This window comes from Caloenas nicobarica, chromosome 1, assembly GCF_036013445.1.
Source record: "Caloenas nicobarica isolate bCalNic1 chromosome 1, bCalNic1.hap1, whole genome shotgun sequence".
NCBI classification, from domain to species: domain Eukaryota; kingdom Metazoa; phylum Chordata; class Aves; order Columbiformes; family Columbidae; genus Caloenas; species Caloenas nicobarica.
The window spans coordinates 85,418,817-85,440,468 of NC_088245.1; the positions used below are offsets into that span (position 1 = coordinate 85,418,817).

A 21,652-nucleotide genomic window follows, 5' to 3' on the forward strand; every position below is an offset into this window, starting at 1 on the left:
TTCATTGAGTCCATGATTTTGGACTCTGTCTATCAGGACAGGCAGGAAAGATGGAGTGCCATGTTGGACTGTTGTATTGCTGCATGCTGCATCTGGAACATGTAGTTTGTGCTCACGGTTTGCATGTCAAAGGCATTGATCTCGAGGAGATGGCTGGATACCAGTTGTTGGAGACAGCTCTGGTTCCATCTTTGCTGCATTTTTTGAGTTTTGTTGAAGTTCATTCTTCATTAACCTAAAAGACACTTGCTGAATATTGTTAGTCTGGTGTATTAGTATTGGTACTGGTAGTATTACGCAGCAATTACCATCACACAATTCACATTATGGGAGTATTCTCACCCAGAATCAAATCCCCCTGAGGTACACATCAGACTCCTCCATTCCTTAGCATCACCCAGCAAGTGCACCCAGATCCCTGAGCAAAAGCAATCTCATGGATGGGTTTGCCTTTGCCCAAGGCAGGAGTAACACTGACTGTTTTCCCCTACACATTTTTATTCGCATCACAGGGACTTTATCCTCCACTATGGTGTGTGGAGCTCGATTGGCAGATCCCCTGGTGTTAACTCACCAGGTGGCTTTTGCTGAATTTGAATCCCAGTTTCTAAAAGTTCCACCACCCATTGCTCTTAGTGTAGTCTTTAACAGTCCATTGTACTGTTTGATTTTCCTGAAGGCTGGTGCATGAAAGGGGATGTGATATATCCACTCGATGCCATGCTCTTTGGCCCAATTGTCTATAAGGTTGTTCCAGAAATGAGTCCCGTTGTCTGACTCAATTCTCTCTAGGGTGGCATGTCACCATAGGACTTGCTTTTCAAGGCCCAGGATATTGTTTCGGACAGTGGCATGGGGCACAGCAAATGTTTCCAGCCATCTGGTGGCTGCTTCCATAGCACTTGCCATGTTGGGTTTGTGGGCGTGTAATACAGTCAGTCTTCCAGGCCTCCCCATATTTATACTTCAGCCATCAGCCCCCATACCACACAGGCTTTAACTGCTTGGCTTACTTGATTGTAGCGCATGTTTCACAATTGTGAATTACCTGTGCACTAGTGTCCATGGTCAAGTCCACCCTTCAATCATGAGCCTATCTGTATGTTGCATCCCTTCCTTGATGACTTGAGGCATCATGGGCCAACTGAGCTATAAATAATTCACTTTTGTGTTGCCCGTCCAAATCTACCTGAAACACTTTAATCTTGGCAGCTCGATCAACCTGATGGTTGTTTTGATGTTCTTCAGTGGACTGACTTTTAGGCACATGGGCATCTATGTGGCACATTTTTACAGGCAAGTTCTCTAGCCGGGCAGCAGTGTCTTGCTGCAATTCAGCAGCCCAGATGTGTTTGCCTCTGTGCTGCCAGTTGCTCTTCTTCCATTGCTGTAACCACTCCCACAGGGCATTTGCCACCATCCATGAATCAATAGAGATAAAGCACTGGCCATTTTTCTCATTCAGCAATGTCTAAAGCCAGTTGGTTCGCTTTTACCTCTGCAAACTGACTTAATTTACCTTGTACTTCAGTGGCTTCTGCAACTCGCCATGTGGGACTCCATACAGCAGCTTTCCATTTCTGATGCTTTCCCACAATATGACAGGATCCACCAGTGAATAGGGCATATTGCTTCTCATCCTCAGGTAACTTATTATACAGTGGGGCCTCTTCAGCATGTGTCACCTCCTTTTCTGGCAATACTCTGAAATCCTTACCCTCTGGCCAGTCTGTGATCACTTCTAAGATCCCTGGGTGATCTAGGTTCTCCATTCAAGCCTGTTGCATGATCAATGAGACCCACTTACTCCACATGGCATCAGCTGCACGATGAGTGGAGGAGACCTTCCCTTTGAACATCCAGCCCAACACCGGCAGTTGAGGTGCCAGGAGGAGCTGTGCTTCAGTACCAACCACTTCAGAAGCAGTTCGAACCCCTTTGTATGCTACCAATATCTCCTTTTCAGTTGGAGTGTAGCGGGCCTTGGATCCTCTGTATCCCTGACTCCAAAACCCCAGAGGTTAACCTCAAGTCTCCTCTGGTGCTTTCTGCCAAAGGCTCCCGGTAGGGCCATTCTCCCCAGATGCAGTGTAGAGCACATTTTTAACATCTTGTCATGCCTGGACTGGCGCAGGAGCCATGGCATGGACTATCTCCTGCTTAATTTTTTCAAAGGCTTGCTGCTGCTCGGTGCCTCACTTAAAATCATTCTTCTTCTGGGTCACCTGACAGAGAGGACCCACAATCTGACTATAACTTGGAATGTGTGTTCTCCAAAAACCCACAACCTCCAAGAAAGTCTATGGTTCCTTTTTATTAGCTGGTGCAGACACAGCTGCTATTTTGTTGACCACATCCACTGGAATTTGAGGACGTCTGTCCTGCCATCTTACTCCTAAAAACTGGATCTCCTGTGCAGATCCCTTGACCTTACTTTGTTTTATAGCAAAACTGGCTTGCAGAAGAATCCTCTTACCTTTCTCTAAAACTTCTTCTGCTGTGTTACCCCACATGATGAAGTTGTCAATGTGTTCCAGGTGTTCCATAGCTTTGCCCTGCTCCAGTGCAGTCTGGATCAGTCCATGACAAATGATGGAGCTCTCTTTCTACCCCTGGCAGTCAGTTCCAGGTATACTGGATGGTGAAAGCAAACCGTGGCCTGCACTCTGCTGCCAAAGGAATAGAGAAAAATGCATTAGCAATGTCAGTTGTCACATACCACTTGGCTACCTCGGACTCCAGTTCATTCTGGAGCTCTAGCATGTCTGGCACAGCAGCACTTAATGGTAGTGTGACTTCATTCAGGCTGCGATAGTCTACTGTTAATCTCCCCTCTCCACTGGGCTTCCTCACTGGCCATATGGGACTGTTAAAGGGTGAGTGATTTACTGATCACTCCTTGGCTCTCCAGTTGACGAATCAACTTATGGATAGAAATCAAAGAGTCTCGAACAGTGTGATATTACCACTAGTGCACTGTTGTGGTAGCAATCAGCACCTGTTGGTCTTTGACCCTCAGCAGTCCTACAACAGAAGGGTCCTCTGAGAGACTGGGCAAGGTAGATAGCTGTTTGATGTCCTCTGTCTCCACGGCTGCTATGCCAAAAGCCCACCAGTACCCTTTTGGGTCCTTAAACTACCCTTTTCTGAGGCAGTCTATACCAAGGATGCATGGAGCATCTGGGTCAGTCACAACAGGGTGCTGTTCCCAGTCCTTTCCAGTCAGACTCATCCTCCCTGGGTGAGGAGATTGAGTGCACACTTAGTAAGTTTGCAGATGACACCAAATTGGGTGGGTGTGTTGATCTGCTTGAGGGTAGGAAGGCCATACAGAGGGATTTGGATCGTTGGGCTGAGGCCAATTGTGTGAGGTTTAACAAGGCCAAGTGCTGGGTTCTGCACTTGGGTTGCAACAACCCCAGGCAGCACTACAGGCTCATGAAAGAGTGGCTGGAAAGCTGCCTGGCAGAAAGGGATCTGGGGCTGTTGGTTGACAGCTGGCTGAATATGAGCCAGCAGTGTGCCCAGGTGGCCAAAAAGGCCAACAGCATCCTGGCTTGGGTCAGGAATAGCATGGCCAGCAGGACTAGAGAAGTAATTGTGCCACTCTACTCGGTGCTGATGAGGCCCCACCTTGAATACTGTTTTCAGCTTTGGGCCCCTCACTAAAGGAAAGATATTGAGGTACTAGAGAGAGTGCAGAGGAGGGCAATGAAGCTGGTGAGGGGTCTGGAGCACAAGTCTTATGAGGAGCGGTTGAGGGAATTGGGGCTGGTTAGCCTGGAGAAAAAGAGGCTGAGGGGAGACCTTCTTGCTGTCTACAACTACCTGAAAGGAGGTTGTAGCACGAAGGGTGTCAGTCTCTTCCGCAAAGTAGCAAGTGATAGGAAAAGAAGAAATGGCCTCAAGTTGCACCAGGGGAGGTTTAGATTGGATATTAGGAAAACATTTTTCATGGAAAGGGTTGTCAGGCATTGGAACAGGCTGCCCAGGGAAGCGATGGAGTCACCATCCCTGGAGGTGTTTAAAAGGCATTTAGACGGGGTCCTCAGGGACATGGTTTAGTGCTAGAGTTAGGTTATGGTTAGACTCAATGATCTTGAGGGTCTCTTCCAACCAAAATGACTCCATGATTCAGCATCTAACACAGTCAACTGTTGCAATTCCCCAGTCACTCCAGAAATGCTGGTGGATTCTGCCCCTTCAGAGTTTGATGGAATTAGAATACATTGGGCCCTGGTGTCCACTAGAGTCTTGCACTCTTGTGGCTCTGACGTTCCAGGCCATCAAATCCACAGAGTCAAATAAACCCAGTTATTCCTCTCCTCCACCTGGCCGGAGGCAGGATCCCTGTAGTCCTGGTTGTGGTACTCATTGCCCCCTTTTTGCAAGAATGAATCAGAAGTCCCTTCAAGAGGGTCAGAAGCAAGATCAGCTCTTCTACTATATCTGGGGAACTGCCCGCTGGAATCTGGGACAGCATTTTTCCTGGCATAATCTCCGCCTGAGGTTGTCTTTCCTTTCAACTCATGTACCTGTGCTCTGGGACTGAGGTAGGTTTCCCATCCCACCTCCTCATGTCTTCTCCATGGTCATGCAGGAAAAACCACAGGGTGCCCTGTTTTGTATACCCTCTATCTTGGTTGGAGATATGCTTATTCCGAGTAGCTGAGACCCTAGGCCATACAGGTGGGGAGCGAAACTTGTCTTCAAAATGCTGGAACTCTCGGGATAGTTTTTCAGCTAGCACGTCTGGCAGTTTCTCCACAGCCAAGATGCAGGCCTGCAGGGAGGAATATAGACTTCCCTCGTATTGCCGGAGATGGCCAGCCAATTCATCCACCGTTTGTCCCTTGCTTTCTTTCCAGGACATTACTGCCAATGAGCTAGCATAGGACGATGGTGCACTCTGCAGGAACTTCGGCCACATGGGTTATGTGCACTGGATTTCATCAGGATCTGTGGGTAAATTGTCTTTATCGATGTCATTATAAATCACCTCCAGCACAGCTAATTCCCTCAAGTACTGGATACCTTTCTCCATGGTAGTCCACTTGCCTGGGTGACAAGTAACATTTTCCTTGAAGGAGTACCTTTCCTTCATGCCTGAGAGAAGTCACCTCCAGAGGCTGAAGGTTTGTGCCTTTTTTCCAATTGCCTTGTCAATGCTCCCTTCCCCAGACAGGGATTCTAGTTGCTCAGCTTCCCTACTCTCTAGTTCCAAGCTACCAGCCTCGTTATCCTGGCATTGGATCAGCCAAGAAACGATGTGCTTGCCATCCCGGTGGCTGAAATCCTTTTGCATATCTGGCAGCTCACCTGGGGATAGAGATCGGGTGATTATCTTTGGTTCTGCCTCCTCCTCCTGTTCTTGTGATGGGACTGGGTCATCATCTTCCCTCACTAAGAGAACTGATTTCTTTGTGTATTTTGTTTTATGGACAAGGGCAACTGTTACAGGCACAGGTTGGTTCTCTGATTCAGCTGAAGCACTTGCTTCCTGGGTCTGGGTAGCCACAGTGCCTGTGACTAGGGTCTGAGCAGCTGCAGCATTCAGTGCCACGGTGGGAGTAGCCATAGTGCCTGTTGGTTTTTTAACTCCCTGCTTTGCCCTGTGGGTGCTGCATGATGTTGAGCAGTGTTTGATAGATACTGGCCAGGGCCCAGCACAGTGCGGTAAGTTGTGCTTCTTTGGAATGGCGAGAGCATTTTCCTTTTAAATATTCTCTCACCTCATCAGGGTCCTGCAGTTGTTCAGGAGTGAAACTCCAAACCATCAGAGGTGAGAAATTCTCTAGATACCTGCCCATGTTCTCCCACATGCCATTTCACCCGTGACCATCCAACCTCAGGGCAGATCTGTGGGCAATATTCTTAACACATCCTTTTGTAACCCTGTATATGACCTGACACAGATTCAGAAGACATAGCAACAAGAGCATGCTAGCTTGAATATTACCAGGTGTTCAAAATCCTCAAAAACTGCTGCACCTAAGCTGGAGGAGAAAAGGGAGGTGAAGAAACAGGGGGAAATTCACCTGCCCTCTGTCTTGCCCGTAGACTGGGTGCGATTACCTATAAATTCAGAGGGATGGCACCCAAGGTACAGAAATATCATCAATATCTTATAAAAATACCAATAAAGATGTGTAAGAAACAAAATCACGATCTCATAGGTTGATATCATACAGGACAGCAATATGATAAACCTAATCCTTTTCCCAGATGTAATAAAAAGCCCCACAGGGAGCACATGGGACATACAGGAATTCAGATGACACAGCAGCGTGGGCAAACAAAGAAACATTGTGACCACTTAACTAATACAGTGAACTTTAACACACTCTGATCAGCTCGTCCTTTTCCCAACCTTTTTATTTCTCCTGGCTAGCTCACCAAGAAGGACTGTGGTAGTTTAGCCCCAGCCCCCCGCCAGCTGGCAGCTAAAACTACCTGCCACTCACTCACCCCTCCCCTGCCCCCGGTGGCTGGGAAGAGCAATCATAAAACAGAGGCTGAGAAGGAGCCCACCAGGACCACCAGCAGGAGAGAGGTCATGCCCCTGGCTTCTTGCCTTTATACCTGAGCTTGACCTTATATGGTATCGAATACCCAGATGTCCTGGCAATGTAGGAATTAACTCCATCTTGATTGATCCATCACAATAACCTATCCCATAGTCTACACTAGCCTCAGGTTTATAAGTTTATCCTGTCATTGCCACCTATATCTCCTGCATAGTACAAATATAACAAATATAACTGTCCATGTCTTACTAGTAGAGAATAATATGGGTAGAAAGGCCCTCTGGAGGTCACCTAGTCCAGCATCCTACTCAGATAAAAGAGAACATGAAAGCTAGATCAGGCTGCTAAGGACCTTCTCCAGCTGAGTTTTGCAATCTACAATGTTGGAGACCACACAGACCCTCTAAGCATTTGTTTCAGTGCTTAGCCTCTGTTAGGGGGAAGAACTATTTCTTTATACCAAACCGGAAATTTGCTTGCTTAATTTGTGACCTCTCACTAAGAAGATTCTGGCTTTTCCCCAAAGAGTGTCCCCATTAAGCATTCTTGACAGGATATAGTATCCTGGCTCAGATCCACAAAGGTATCACAGTTCTTACCTTGTATTTACATTTAGATATCTGAATTAATTTTTAACTTTCAAATGAATAACAGGCTTGCAAACCCTAGTGATCTTTGCTGTCCTTCTTGCTACTTTGTGTTATTTCTGCAGCAGCCTAAATATGCCAGCCATGCCTCTGTCATACTGAAGACCTGCTTGCATCTTTTGCTTTGACTTTCTGAGGATTTGGACACTTAGTGTATAGCCAAGTTCCTTGTATAACTGCTCAGTCTCAGTTGTTCTGGACAGGGGCTTTATTTTAAAGTGAACAATAGAGCCTCAGATTTCAGAACATGCCTCAGTGTTTTCACAATATTTTTACTATCATCATTACCTTAGGTAACCTTGCATGTAGCAGTTGTAATGTACTCTAAGCTATACTTGTCTGTAAAGGACAATTAATTTCCTGCTGATAAGAAATGGACAGGTTTGTCTATGACAGTTTGATCTGGCATTTCAGATGTTCTGTGTAGAAAGTTCAGAGCGGCGATTGGCTTTGAACTGGCTAAAAAAGGAATAGCTTCAAAGTAAGCAGTTTTAAGAATCAGTTCTCTCTCCCAATTTTCTTACAGTATCTGGATAGATTTGCAGTTTTAGAGTTTAGAGAGATTTGCAGTTGCATTGAACTCATAGTTATCTGCAATTTAAAATAAACCGAGCGTAGTTTTTATCAAACGGAAAGTAGATTCTGCTTCAGATTCTGCTGCTGAGGAACTGCCTATTTCATCCTGATTTTGAAAAATATTACAATATAAAGCCTCCATTAAGAAAAACAAAATCCACAGTGAAAGGCAAACATTCTTTTACTGGTCCTAAAAACATGTACCTAATGCAGACATATATAACATCCTTGTCTCCAAGCAGTTGAATGTTTGTCTCATCTGGTCTCAGTTGGAACCCCTTCATTACGGGCTATTTTGCACTTCTTGTGAACTTCACATCCTTAGCATAAAAAGGTTTTTCCATGAGTCTTTGTAATCCAGTAGACAAATACCAAAAGGACTACAGGGCAAGGTAACTGCAAAAATTTGATAGTCTGCACACCAATGGAGAAAAATGTTGGTATATAACCTCAAGTATGTAATTGAAAGTATGAAGATTAAATCTGGAAGGGTTGAGCTGTCAAGGTGTTTCTTGCAATGAATGGGCAAGGAGATAGTCTCTTAAGATAAATTCCTGCAGATGGACATTTAAAAACTAGACAGGACAGAAATACAAATACCAATTGGAAACAATTGTATTCTGGGTGGGAGGTGAACGGGGTGAGGTAATAGAGTAAAAAACATCAGAAATAGAAAAGACACATAAATAAAGCACTTCTGGATCTCTAGGGATGAAAGGTGTTACAGGAAAATAAACCACTAGTATACTTGTTTCACAGATGGACCAAAGATAGCATCAAATGATGACACATTTAAATCTTTAATTGAAGAAGGGAAAAAATGTTGGGTTTTTTGTGTTTGGTGATTTTTTTTTAATATATATATTGAAGTAAGCTGAACTAAGCTAATTGGTGCTAGAACTAGGTTAATCGTTGCTATTCAGAGAGAGTACAATGGATTAATGTCTCACAGTATCAAGCTATAGGAGACAGAGTGAACTTCACAGAAGTATCTAGGAGAGGCTCAGGCAAATCTAGTCCCCACTGGGAAACTACTAAGTCCAAAATTTTTTTTTAAAGTACAAGAGGAGGTGATGTATTTTAAGTAGGATTGTCCTTCTTAATATATGAAGCTCTTCATGACTTGTGAAGCTGTAGCATCTTGCTCGGTCTTTCTCAGTTTTCAGCATTTTGCTTCATGTTAATGATGAAAGATGCAGATGTACTTATGGACCAAACCACGGTCTGAGTCTCATGTTTGTGAAACATTCTGTCTTCTGCCTTAGGTGCTACAGGTGTTAAATCCAAGTCAAGGAGGTGTGAGCATTCTGGCTCTGTGGCGTTGGAGATGCAATATGCAAGGAAAAATGAAGTGCAATGGGCCAGGGGGTGTTGGTAGCACATAGCTCCTGCATCTCCCAACACCAGGAAACTAAATTAAGGGATCGTATATCCCTCACAGCTCCCTACAGTGCTTTCTGGACATGCTGACCCTCAACATCACATACTTTCAGATATCGCGAGCATTCTTAGACCTATCTCATCAACACAGTCAGAAACATTACCTGACAATTAAGAATCAATTGTGAGTCCTGTCCTTCTTGTTGGCAACACTGTGTTCAAAATCGTTTAATTATGAGGTCTTCTTTGCAGGGGAACTTTTTATTTATTACAACTTACCTCTCACAAAGCTGTAGCAGTTTGACAGAAAAAGACACTAAAGATGAAAACCTAGCTCTTAACTGCCTTGTGTTAATATTTGGAGTCACTTCAGGCAACACCAATAATTTGCTGTTACTTTGCACTGATGTAGGTATCTACAGAGGAATATCAAGGAAAATGCCATTAAGGAAATTTTCCAAGACAGCTAATAAATTAAAGAGCCAGGAACAGAAGGCAGCCTAAATTTCGTTTATGATATCCCATGTGTCTTTGGTCTTACTGTCTCCTAGATGGTCACAATAATATCACTATGCTAGACATAGAGAAAAACGTTTGCTTTTAATGATGCCTCTTAAAAATATTCCATGTTCTCCTAGGTTTGCCCTATCCCATCCCAGCCTCCTCAGCCTGCTGTTGTTCCAAAGCCAGTTCAATCTGTTATACATGTCCCATTGCAACCAAGCTGCCCGGGCCGAGGCAAGATGGCAAAGCTCATCAGTCCAGAAGAGATGACATCCAGAGATTATTATTTTGATTCCTACGCTCACTTTGGAATTCATGAGGTAATATTTTTTATTTCAGTAACTATTATTATTGTTGTTGTTGTTGTTGTTATTTTCTTTGATTTTTTAAGTTATCCCCTCCCACTTGCTTACAACTATATTCTTCTGCCTTTCCTCAGAAGATTGTATTATCTGGTTAAGTGCCAAAGATATCACTCACTTCTCTAGGGACCTGTACTCAAAACCTCTGTGTCCTTCAGAATCTTACATAGATGTGTTCTCTACAGAGCTCATATTAGCTATCTGTACAGTGGTGATCTTCACTAGTGCACCAATTTAGTACATTTATGAGGGCTCCACACATGGAAAATACCTTATTGCTAAGTTAGGTCTTTTGTTCTCTTGCATATTTGAGCACAGATGTTAGCAGAACAGCTACTCAACTGACATGAGAAGCCAAGTAATTTCTTGAACTCCTGGCATGTTACTTAAATGCACAGGCTGCATTAATGGGAACATATAGCTCAATATCCTCCAGTAAGTACACTCCTAGAAAGAATTCAAAATACATGGTGGACCATATTTGCCATCAAAAAGTTGACTGTAGACCAGTTCTAAAGATGACACTACTATCATAAATTTATGTGACCCAATAAGATGGGATCTTAAAGACTACGATGCAAAAAGGCCAACAATGTGAAATCAGTGGCACTTTTCACAAACCATACAACAAACGGAATCTGTTTCCATTACTCTAGTAATAGCTTGTGGGCATATACATAAACAGAAGATTTCTATCTGCCAGTTACATCTTGCCAGTGTAGCCTTCAGAAATTCAATCCAAGAATGGAAGAAGATAGAGGAACAATTGAGTGAGAAGTAGACCCAAGAGAAATATTGAAGACACATCAGAGACCTCAAATTAGATTGAGATCCTGACGGATGGATGCAGCTCTATAGGTCTCAGGGAGTGCAGGGAGTACCTGCAGCCTCTTGCTGAGGCTGGGAAGTGGGACATTGCCTTCTTGCCTGCAGGAAGTTTGTACTGGTAGAGGATCTGTGGCAATAAGCAAAGGAGCTGCTAGAGCAGGTTGGCACACTTCGCAGCATCAGGGACATGACAAAGAGACTGACTGGATTTTCTTCAAGATCTTGAATACACAAGAGCCTAAATTCCCAACTGTACTGAAAAGAGGAGCAGTCAGAGTCTCTACTTATCAGGTTTGCAAGTGGATATTCCTCTGATCGTGAAGCTGGAAACTTGTGATGTCTGGCAACAGGAGGAAGGCTCCTGATCCACCTGCAGACCTCTAGCTACAGAATAGGTTCAGTGCCTTCATTGTAGATAAGAGGCAGGAAATTCTGTCTAATGAAGCATCAGAACCAGCTGGCCCTGAGCCACACAGAAGCACTGGGAGGAAGCAACAAGTGATAGTAGTGGAAGTCTCACCCCTGCTGTGGACAGGTCCCATATGTTGATCTGACCTGCTGGTCTAGGCATACAGGTCTGGGACATTGTGGAGAGGTTTCTGACATTTGTCCAGCCCGTAGACCAGCCTTGGTTTACTAATGCTGCTCCTCCACACAAGCACCAATGAAACCTGGAGCATATGAAGTATGACTACACAGCTCTTAGGATGGTGATCAACAGCAAGGTGTGCCACGTGGTTTTTTGCCTTAATTCTAACAGTGCAAATAAGGACTTGAGGAGAAGTGCTTCTGCAGGTCCATAACTGGTTATGCAGCTGGTGTCAATGACAAGATTTCAGCTTTTATGTCTATGAGACCCTCTTTGAGGATTAAGGTCTGCTAGGAAGAGATGGAATCTACCTGACAAACTAGGCCAGAAGCATCTTTGATAAGAGGCTGGCCCACCTGGTGAGGAGACCTTTAAACTAAGAATAACAGAGGAAAGAGAAGGTGACCCATGTGACTGCACATGGGGAAGTAGTGGTCTGAGTTGGTAAGCAAAAGATACAGAGTGGTGTGGACAAGACCTCATAGTCAGTCAATAAAACAGAGCAGAAGGGGCCCACCCCAAGTGTAAGCACACAAACAAGGGAAGTACCAAGATGCAGTATTACAAGGGAAGGTCTCATAGATTTTCTGGAAAATCAACATGACAGAGAGCCTCTCTGCAGTGCCTGTACACTAATACATGCAGCTTGGCAAATTGAACATGAGGAATTAGAAATGAGTGCATAGTTGCATGGCTACAGTCTCACAGGGATCAGAGAGATGCTGTGCTCCCATGACTGGAATGCCATAATAGCTGGATACAGGCTCCTTAGGAGGGACGGTCTGGGAAGGTGAAAAGGGAGACAGGGCAGATGAATGCATGGCGTCATGTCCATTGTGGGACAGATGATGTTCCATCTGAGAGCTTTTGGGTCAGGATTAAACTGCAGATCAACATTATTGACATTGCTGGGGGTGTCTGCTACAGACCACCTGATCAGAACGAAGTAGATGAGGTCTTCTTCAGACAACTGAAAGTCTCATATTTGCATAAGACATGAGTCTGATTTCTGGTCTATGGGAGATTTTAATTAACCCAACATCTGCTGAAAGGCAACAAACAGGACATAAGTAATCCAGGACATTTTTTGAATGCATGATCATAAATTCCTGGCACAGATGACCTGAATCAGTGTGTGGGGTGTGGGTTGTGTGTGGTGGCCCACTGGCCCTGATAATTACTGAAGAGAATGAACCAGGCTTGGCTGCAGTGACCATGAGATGATGAAGTTCAGGATCCTGAGAGCATGGATGCTTTCTCAGGATCCATGCTATTTGTCTTGTTGACAACACTGGGTTTCAGGAGAGCAGTCTTCATCCTTTTCAGGGATCTGCTTGGAAAAAGCTCATGGGAGATGGTCTTGAAGAGAAGAGGGGTCCAGGAAAACTCACCTCCTCCAAGAATGGTTCATCCCAACATGCAGAAAGTCAAGCAGCAGTGGCAGGAGGCCTGCATGAACGAACAAGAAGCTTTCGGGAAAATTCGAACAAAAGAAGAAGCATAAAAGAGGCAGAAGGGTCAGGTGACCCAGAAGTAATTTCAGGGCCACAGTTAGGAAAGATAAGTTGTATTTGGGCAGGAATCTGGCAAGGGATGGGAAAGGTAACAAAGCAGGGCTTCTCTAGGTGTAGTAACAGCAAAATGAAAACTGGGGAGAAGGTGAGACTGTTGCTGAATGAGGCAGAGTACCTGGTGACAAAACACATGGAAAATTACTTCCTATTTCTCTCAATCTCTCCTCACATGGGCAACAAACAGGAGGAGCTGGAAGCCATCACGCAGCAGAAAAACTACAATATAGTTGCCATCATGGAAGCATGGAGTGCTGCATTAGATGGCTATAAACTCTTCAGAAGGGATAGGCAAGGAAGGAGAAGAGGTAGGGTAGCCATGTATATTAGGGAGTGTTTTGATTGTCTGGAGCTTGATGAGGGTGATGATAGGTTTGAGTGCCTGTGAGTGAGAATCAAGGGGAAGGGAAACAAGGTGGGCATCCTGGGCTCTGTTACAGGCAACCCAAGCAGGATAAAGAGGCAGACAAAATATTATATAAGCAGCTGGGAGAAGTCTCACAATCGCTAGCCCTTGTTCTTGTGGGGGACTTCAACTTACCCAATGTCTGCTGGAAATACAACACAGCAGAGAGGAAACAGTCTAGGAGGTTCCTGGAGTGTGTGAAAGACAACTTCGTGATACAGCTGGTCAGGGAGCCTACTAGGGAAGACGCCCAATGGACCTGTTGTTTCTGAATAGAGAAGGACTTGTGGGCAATGTGTTGGTTGGAGGTCACCTTGGGCATAGCGATCATGATATTATTGAGCTTTCTATTCTTGGGGGAGTAAGGAGGGTAGTCAGCAGAACTGTTATCTTGGACTTGCGGAGGGCAGACTTTGACCTCTTCAGGAAACTGGTTGACAGAGTCCCTTGGGAGGCAGTCCTGAAGGGCAAAGGAGTCAAGGAAGGCTCGTTGCTCTTCAAGAAGGTACTCTTAGAGGTACAGAAGCAGGTTGTCCTCATGTGCTGGAAAGCGAGCCGGCAGGGAAGAAGGCTGGCCTGGCTGAATAGAGAACTGCAGCTGGAACTTAGGAATAAAAGGAGAATTTATAACCTTTGAAAGGAGCAACAGCCTACTCAAGAGGAATACAAGAATGCCATGAAGTTATGCAGGGAGAAAATTAGAAAGGCCAAAACCCAGCTAGAGCTGAGCCTGGCTACTGCTGTAAACGGCAACAAGAAATGTTTCTATAAATATATCAGAAACAAAAGGAGACCTAAGGAGAATCTCCATCCGCTGGTGGATGCAGGGGGACACATAGTGACAGAAGATGACAGAAAGGCTGAGGTACTAAATGCCTTCTTTGCCTCAGTCTTTAATAGTAAGACCAGTTGCGCTCCAGGTACTCAGTCCCTTGAGCTGGAAGACAGGGATGGGGAGCAGAACAAAGCCCAGATAATCCAAGGGGAAATGATTAATGACCTGCCATACCACTTAGACACCCACAAGTCTATGGGGCCAGATGGGATCCATCCAAGGGTGCTGAAGGGCCAGAAGAAGGATCCAGGGGATTACAGACCTGTCAATCTGACCTCAGTGCCCAGGAAAGTCATGGAGCTGATCATCCTGGGTGCCATCACATGACACATACAAGACAACCAAGCAATCAGGCCCAGTCAGCATGGGTTTATGAAAGGAAGGTCTTCTTTAACCAACCTGATGTCCTTCTATGACAAGGCGACCCGCTTAGTAGATGAGGGAAAGGCTGGGAATGTTGTGTACTTAGACTTCAGTAAAGCCATTGACACTGTATCCCACAGCATTCTCCTGGAGAAGCTGGCAGCTCAGGGTCTGGATGGGTGTACTCTTCAGTGGATAAAGAACTGGCTGGAGAGCTGGGCCCAAAGAGTTGTTGTCTACCTTGAGTTCAGCAAGGCTTTTGACACCATCTCTCACAACATCCTCATAGGCAAGCTCAGGAAGTGTGAGCTGGATGAATGTACAGTGAGATGGTTCATCAACTGGCTGGATGGCAGAGCTCAGAGCTTTTTGATCAATGGTGCAGAGTCTGGTTGGAGGCCTATAGTTAGTGAAGTTCCCCAGGGGTCAGTATTGGTCCAGTCCTGCTCAACCTGTTCATCGGTGACCTGGATGAAGAGACTGAGTGCACCCTCAGCAAGTTCACTGATGATACCAAACTAGGAGGAAGGGCTGACACAACAGAAGGCTGTGCTGCCATTCAGTGAGACCTGGACAGGCAGAGAAGAACCTAATGAAGTTCAACAAGGGCAAGTGTAGGGTCCTGCGCCTGGGGAGGAATAACCCCATGCAGCAGTACAGGCTAGGGACGGACCTGCTGGAAAGCAGCACTGCAGAGAAGGACCTGGGAGTTCTGGTCAACAACAGGTTGACCATGAGTCAATGATGTGCCCTTGTGGCCAAGAAGGTCAACAGTATCCTGGGATGCATTAGGAAAAGTGTGACCAGCAGGTTGAGGGAGGTTATCCTCCCTCTCTATTCTGCCCTGGTGAGGCTGTATCTGGAGTACTGCATCCTGTTCTGGGGTCCCCAGTTTAAGAAGGATGAGGAATTACTGGAGGGAGTCCAGCAATGGGCTGCAAAGATGATTGGGGGCCTAGAGCACCTTTCTTATGAGAAGAGACTGAGAGAGCTGGGTCTATTCAGCCTGGAGAAGTGAAGGCTGAGAGGGGATGTTATCAATGTTTACAAAAATCGAAAGGGTGGGTGTCAAGAGGATGGGACCAGACTCTTTTCAGTGGTGCCCAATGATAGGATGGGGGCCAACAGGCACAGACTGAAGCATAGGAGGTTCCACTGAAACATGAGGAGAAACTTTTTTATTTTAAGGGCGACAGAGCACTGGAACAGGCTGCCCAGAGAGGTTGTGGACTCTCTTTCTCTGGAGACATTCAAAACCCACCTGGACACATTCCTGTGCGATCTGCTCTAGGTGAACCAGCTTTAGCAGGTGGGCTAGGCTAGATGATCTCCAGAGGTCCTTTCCAACCCTAACAATTCTGTGACTCTGTGATTCTGTGAAAGACTAGTGGTGAATGGAGTCAAACCCAGTTGGTGGTTGGTCACGAGTGGTGTTCCCCAGGGATCAGTATTGGGGCCAGTTCTGTTTAATATCTTTATCAGTTATCTGGATGAGGAGATTGAGTGCACACTTAGTAAGTCTGCAGATGACACCAAATTGAGTGGGTGTGTTGATCTGCTTGAGGGTAGGAAGGCCATACAGAGGGATCTGGACTGGCTGGATCATTGGGCTGAGGCCAATTGTATGAGGATTAACAACGCCAAGTGTCAGGTCCCACAGTTGGGTGACAACAACCCCAGGCAGCACTACAGGCTCATGAAAGAGTGGCTGGAAAGTTGCCTGGCAGAAAGGGATCTGGGGGTGTTGATTGACAGCCAGCTGAATATGAGCCAGCAGTGTGCCCAGGTGGCCAAAAAGGCCAACAGCATCCTGACTTGGATCAAGAATAGCATGGCCAGCAGGACTAGAGAAGTGATTGTGCCACTCTACTCGGTGCTGATGAGGCCCCACCTTGAATACTGTTTTCAGCTTTGGGCCCCTCACTATAGGAAAGATATTGAGGTACTGGAGAGAGTGCAGAGGAGGGCAATGAAGCTGGTGAGGGGTCTGGAGCACAAGTCTGATGAGGAGTGGCTGAGGGAACTGGGGCTGGTTAGCCTGGAGAAAAGGAGGCTGAGGGGAGACCTTCTTGCTGTCTACAACTACCTGAAATGAGGTTGTAGCATGGAGGATGTCAGTCTCTTCTCCAAAGTAGCAAGTGATAGGACAAGATGAAATGATCTCAAGTTGTGCCAGGGAACGGTCAGATTGGACATTTGGAAAAAATTCTTCATGGAAAAGGTGGTTAAGCAGTGGAACAGGCTGCCCAGGGAAGTGATGGAGTCACCATCCCTGGGGGTATTTGAAAGGTATATAAACGAGGTTCTTAGGGACATGCTTTAGTGCTAGAGTTAGGTTATGGTTAGACTCAATGATCTTGAGGGTCTCTTCCAACCAAAATGATTCTATGATTCTATGTTTCTATGTCAGATGCTCCAATCCTTTAATCTTCTTCATGGGCCTTCACTGGATCTTCTCCAACATCTCTTGTCCTGGAGAACCAGACCTGGACACAGGACCACAGATGTGGTCTCACCAGTGTTGAACCACCTCCCTTGACCTGCTGGTGATGCTTTTTTTAGTGCATCCCAAAACGCTGCAAGGGCACATTGATGATTCATGTTCAAACTGCTGTCCACCTGGTTCCCAAGGTCATTTTCAGCAAATACTGCCTGCTTTCCAGACAGCTAGCCTTCAGCCTATACTAGTGCATGAGGTTATTCCTCCCCATGTGCAGGATTTTGCATTTCCTTTTGTTGATTTTATTGAGATTCTTGTCAGTTCTTTCTTCACCTTGTTGAGGTCTCTCTGATTTGCAGCACAACCACCTGGTGATTCAACTACTCCTCCCAGTTTTCTATCAACTGCAAACTTCCTGAGACTGCACCTTTTCCCATTATCCAGGTTATTATTGAAGGTATACAACAGTACTGGTGCTAATATTGACTCCTGAAGGGACACCACTAATGACTGGCCTCCAGGTGGACTTCGTACTTCTGATGACAACTTTTTTAGAGTGGTAGTTCAGTCAGTTTTCAGTCCGCTTCAGTGTCCATTTATGTAGTCCATATTTCATCAGTTTTTCAATGAGGATGTTATGTGAAACAGTGTTGAAGCTCTTGCTAAAATCAAGATAAACAAGCATCCACTCCTCTCATCCACATCCTCATCACCATAAAAAGCTATCCGGTGGTCAATCATCTCCAAGTCACCTTCTTGTCCTTAATAAGTTTGGAAACAGTTTCCGTGAGGGTGTGCTCCATCACCTTTCCAGTGTCGTTGGACTGTTCCTCTGCCTCTTTCTCTGCCTGATACCAAATAATGTTTTATGATTATAAAAATAGCTGTTTATTCATGTAGTTATTGAGTATATATAGTCTCCTGCCAGGACAGGTAAGTGAGCAACTGATGCATGTAACAATCCAGTACACTAATGCTTCAGAATGCTGGGCAGTGAACTGATTCTTTTTATCCTGAAATTCAAAATCTCGTTTGCCTACTTGCTTAAACTATGATTGGTGGCAGTAGTATAAGGAAAAGTTCAGCCTTCTAGAACTAACAGAAGCGTTTTGCGAAAATTAGAGTGTGTATTGTATGGCCTCCACTTCTCTTAAAAATGGCACTTGGATTTTTACCTCAGTACTGTTTATTGATATAATTTGGCTGATATATGCACATTTGAGAACAAGGTGTCAATGGAATGAATTGCATGTACTGCTGCTGTCAGTGGAGTAAAAATCAGCACTTGACAATGACAAATTAAAATAGATTGTAACACTGAAGTAATATTTAGAGAAATAAATTTGTACAGAGGACATCATGCTTCTTCTTAATAGTTCAATTCTAAGTAGCTAGCATTTTACAATTGCTTTGATCTGTGCACCCTGAAGTACTTGAAAAACTCTTCAGGTTGCGTGTTAATAATGCTTAAATTATGATAAAGGAATGCATTCAGCAGCAGTGTTGAATGCATATGAACATTTCAAATAACAGCACAATGCCTTTTTTTCATCACAGGAAATGTTAAAGGATGAAGTGCGTACATTAACATATAGAAACTCAATGTATCACAATAAACATGTATTTAAAGATAAGATTGTCCTTGATGTTGGAAGTGGCACAGGAATCCTCTCCATGTTTGCTGCAAAGGCAGGAGCCAAGAAGGTTTACGGGGTAAGAAGCCTTTATCTTCTGTTTTAAATTTGTGCATTTTGCCTAAGAATTTGGCTTGGCAATTTACCTTTTCTTACTTCTCTTGAGATTCTCCTCTCCAAGCTCTTGTGTGGCTTGATTTACACTGGCTTCAGTAGAGTTCTGTTGCTTTCTATGACCTGCAGTAATGTACCTTTTCCAAATTGAGATATAGTGTCTTCTTTTGTGTGGAATCTTTGGTGATCTGGTACATATCCACATTTCTTCTTAGCTGCATAAAAATGTTAAAGGGACTCACTCCTACTCAGAGGGGCCAAAGGAACTATCTTGCTTTTTAAAATTCTTAAGTTCTGCAACTTTGTAGTCTTGGAAACAAACTTATTTAATGCACTTTTCCCTGTACATTACAACTCAGTGAACCATGCAAAAAAAGCACGTGCATATTTTCTGTGCCAAAAATAACTCTTTTCAGAGGCAGAAGGGAATGATTACCTTAAATACACTGAACTTTTGGAGCATGAATGTGCAGTTCTCTGCAGAAAAGTCATTAGAGAGAGCATAGATTTACTTCCTAAGTATATTCAGAGTTATTTGTACTGACTCTAAAATGAGAAATACAATTTATTTTTGTTTTGGAATTCTGTTTCCCCTGCAGACATAACAGAACATAGAAAAGGGGAACGTGAACTAGATTCTTTTTCTCTGTGTACTTTGACAAAATTGTTTACTAAAATTTAGTTGGCTACATCTGCATTTGAAGACACTGATGTCACTTAGTATCTAAACTGTACCTCTTCTATTATTGGTAATGTTACATGACATGCCAGGACTCCTGTTCAATTCTCAGGCTTATCTTTTCAAAATCCACTGTTAATTCTGAGTTCCTCATCTGAGTATCAGACTAGAGCATGGAAGTATAGATAGCTGAAATCAGAAAGTTCTGGCAGAAGTTTTGGAGTTTAAGCATGAGACAATATACAGACTTGGCAGCAGGAGTGTATTTCTTGTAAACCAAGTACACAATTTGTTATCTAAAGCCTCAAGGAGAATAAACCTGAAGCCTTCTCTGACGCAGGAATGCAGGTCTCACACAAGGATGTTGCAATGCTGTGAAAGTATAAGCATATACAAAATGATGATGCTGTGCTCCCACCTTCCTGTCTCCCAGATCCCTGGCCATATGGTCTTCCTCCCTCCTTTGTGCTGGCACTGGTGCTTACCTGACTCTACACTGAGCCAGCTCACTGGCAGAAAATTCATCTAGTAAAAGAAAATACTTTTCCACAGCTTTGTTGTTGTTAGGTTACATTGCTTTGGACTTCCTTAGAGTTCAGGTTGATACCTCAGGCATTTATAAGGCTCAGTTGCACACCAGTGTCAGCTCAGCCATGGACTCTGCGACACTGAAGCTGGGGGGTGTGGTCTCAAAGGAACTCAGCTGTGAAACTTCCCTGCTACAGCATAAGAGTTTCAGCCGTCTTGTTACATGACCTACCTCACCATGAACCTTGTCATGTAGCAAACTGCATGAGTTGTATTTGTTTTGGAAAAACAGATATTTCAGAGATCTGGCAGTGGCATTCTTACAGTAAAATTCAGACTTTATAGTCCTATTGGCAAAGAGTGCCAATGGGAAGTGTGAGTGTTCCTTTTAAAAAGCCAGCATTTACTATGACATATTACATAGAGCTGAGATGTTCCAGTTTTTTCTCTACAGTTAGACGTGATTTTCAAATAGCATGATGTGGGAACTGTTGACAAATGCAGAGTGTTGGTTTTCTGACTACAGTGCCACTGAAATCAGTCTCCTCTTTCTGACTCTCCCTTCTTCAGGTTCAAATTCATCCACTACCCTGTCTGATTCTTCTTATCACCTCTTACTCACTGTTGGAACTTGTTCCTTGCCACTACCTCAGCCAACTGCTGGAATCATGTCTAGGTCTTCAAGAGGTATAAATGATAGAATCACTGACTCATAGAAAAGATTTAGTTTAGAAGGCATCTGGAAGGATCTAATCCAACCTCCTGCTCAAAGCAGACTTAAGTTTAAAGCTTTATCAGGTTGCTCAAGGCCTTGTCCAGTCCAATCTGGGAAATCTCCAAGGATGGAGACTCTAAATCCTCTCTCAGCACCTATTCCAGTGCTACAATCATCAGGAATTTCCCTTGCTGCAGCTCACGATTCTTGCCTTTTTTCCTGTCACTGTGCACTTCAGAGAAGAGTTTGACTCTGTTCTCTCTCCAAGCCTTTTTTAGACAGTTGAAGATAGCCATTGGATTGGGGAGATTGCTACTACAAGCAGAACAGAACAAGCCCCCTCAGTTTTTTTCTTTCTTTATGTGTTCTGACTCCTAACCATTGTGGGAGGATAACGGTAGATCATGAAATGATGTTCATCTAACTAGGGAGTTGTTGTAAGACGAGTAGAGATAGGATTGGCATGTGGCTGTTGGTGCTTGGGGGCGTGAGTGAGGGACAGAAAAATACATTCAATTATCCCTTGAAACCTTGCTTCATTTGATGCATTTAGTCATACAAAATTCAGCATAATCACTGCAATAGAACTATCTGAATTCTAAAGTATTTTCAGACAAACAAGACAGCGTAGGTAAGAAGGAGTTAAACAGACACATAAAATAAAGGCCACGTGTCAGATGTTAGCTGATTTGGATAAAAGGATGGTGATAAGGACACGGACTAGGGGAAATGGAAATCTGGGAATGTGATGACTGTTTCAGAAAAAGACCCCAGTAAAAGAGGAGACAGTTGCAGCATTAGATTGAAGACTGAGAAGTAAAATGAAAGTAGAGATGAATATACACACAGAATGCTAGATACATATGAAGAAACTCAAGGGTCCCTCAAGGGTCTATGGCAGGACCACTACTATTTAGTGTCTTCATTAATGACAGGCAATGGAATTGTGTTCAC

General features: G+C 44.3%; 1 protein-coding gene across 2 annotated transcripts in view; it reads left to right on the top strand.

The window, feature by feature from the left end:
* The window catches only part of PRMT8 (protein arginine methyltransferase 8), a 92,442-nt gene that overhangs the window by 32,326 nt on the left and 38,464 nt on the right, over positions 1-21,652 (top strand). The window contains exons 2-4 of one of the 2 annotated variants that reach the window (XM_065648946.1): positions 4,869-4,965; positions 9,769-9,954; positions 18,586-18,741. In XM_065648946.1, coding sequence (XP_065505018.1) covers positions 4,900-4,965; positions 9,769-9,954; positions 18,586-18,741 — 408 coding nt within the window. In that variant the 5' untranslated portion in view covers positions 4,869-4,899. The remainder of the gene's footprint in view (positions 1-4,868; positions 4,966-9,768; positions 9,955-18,585; positions 18,742-21,652) is intronic. The other variant, XM_065648938.1, reaches the window with a different exon arrangement.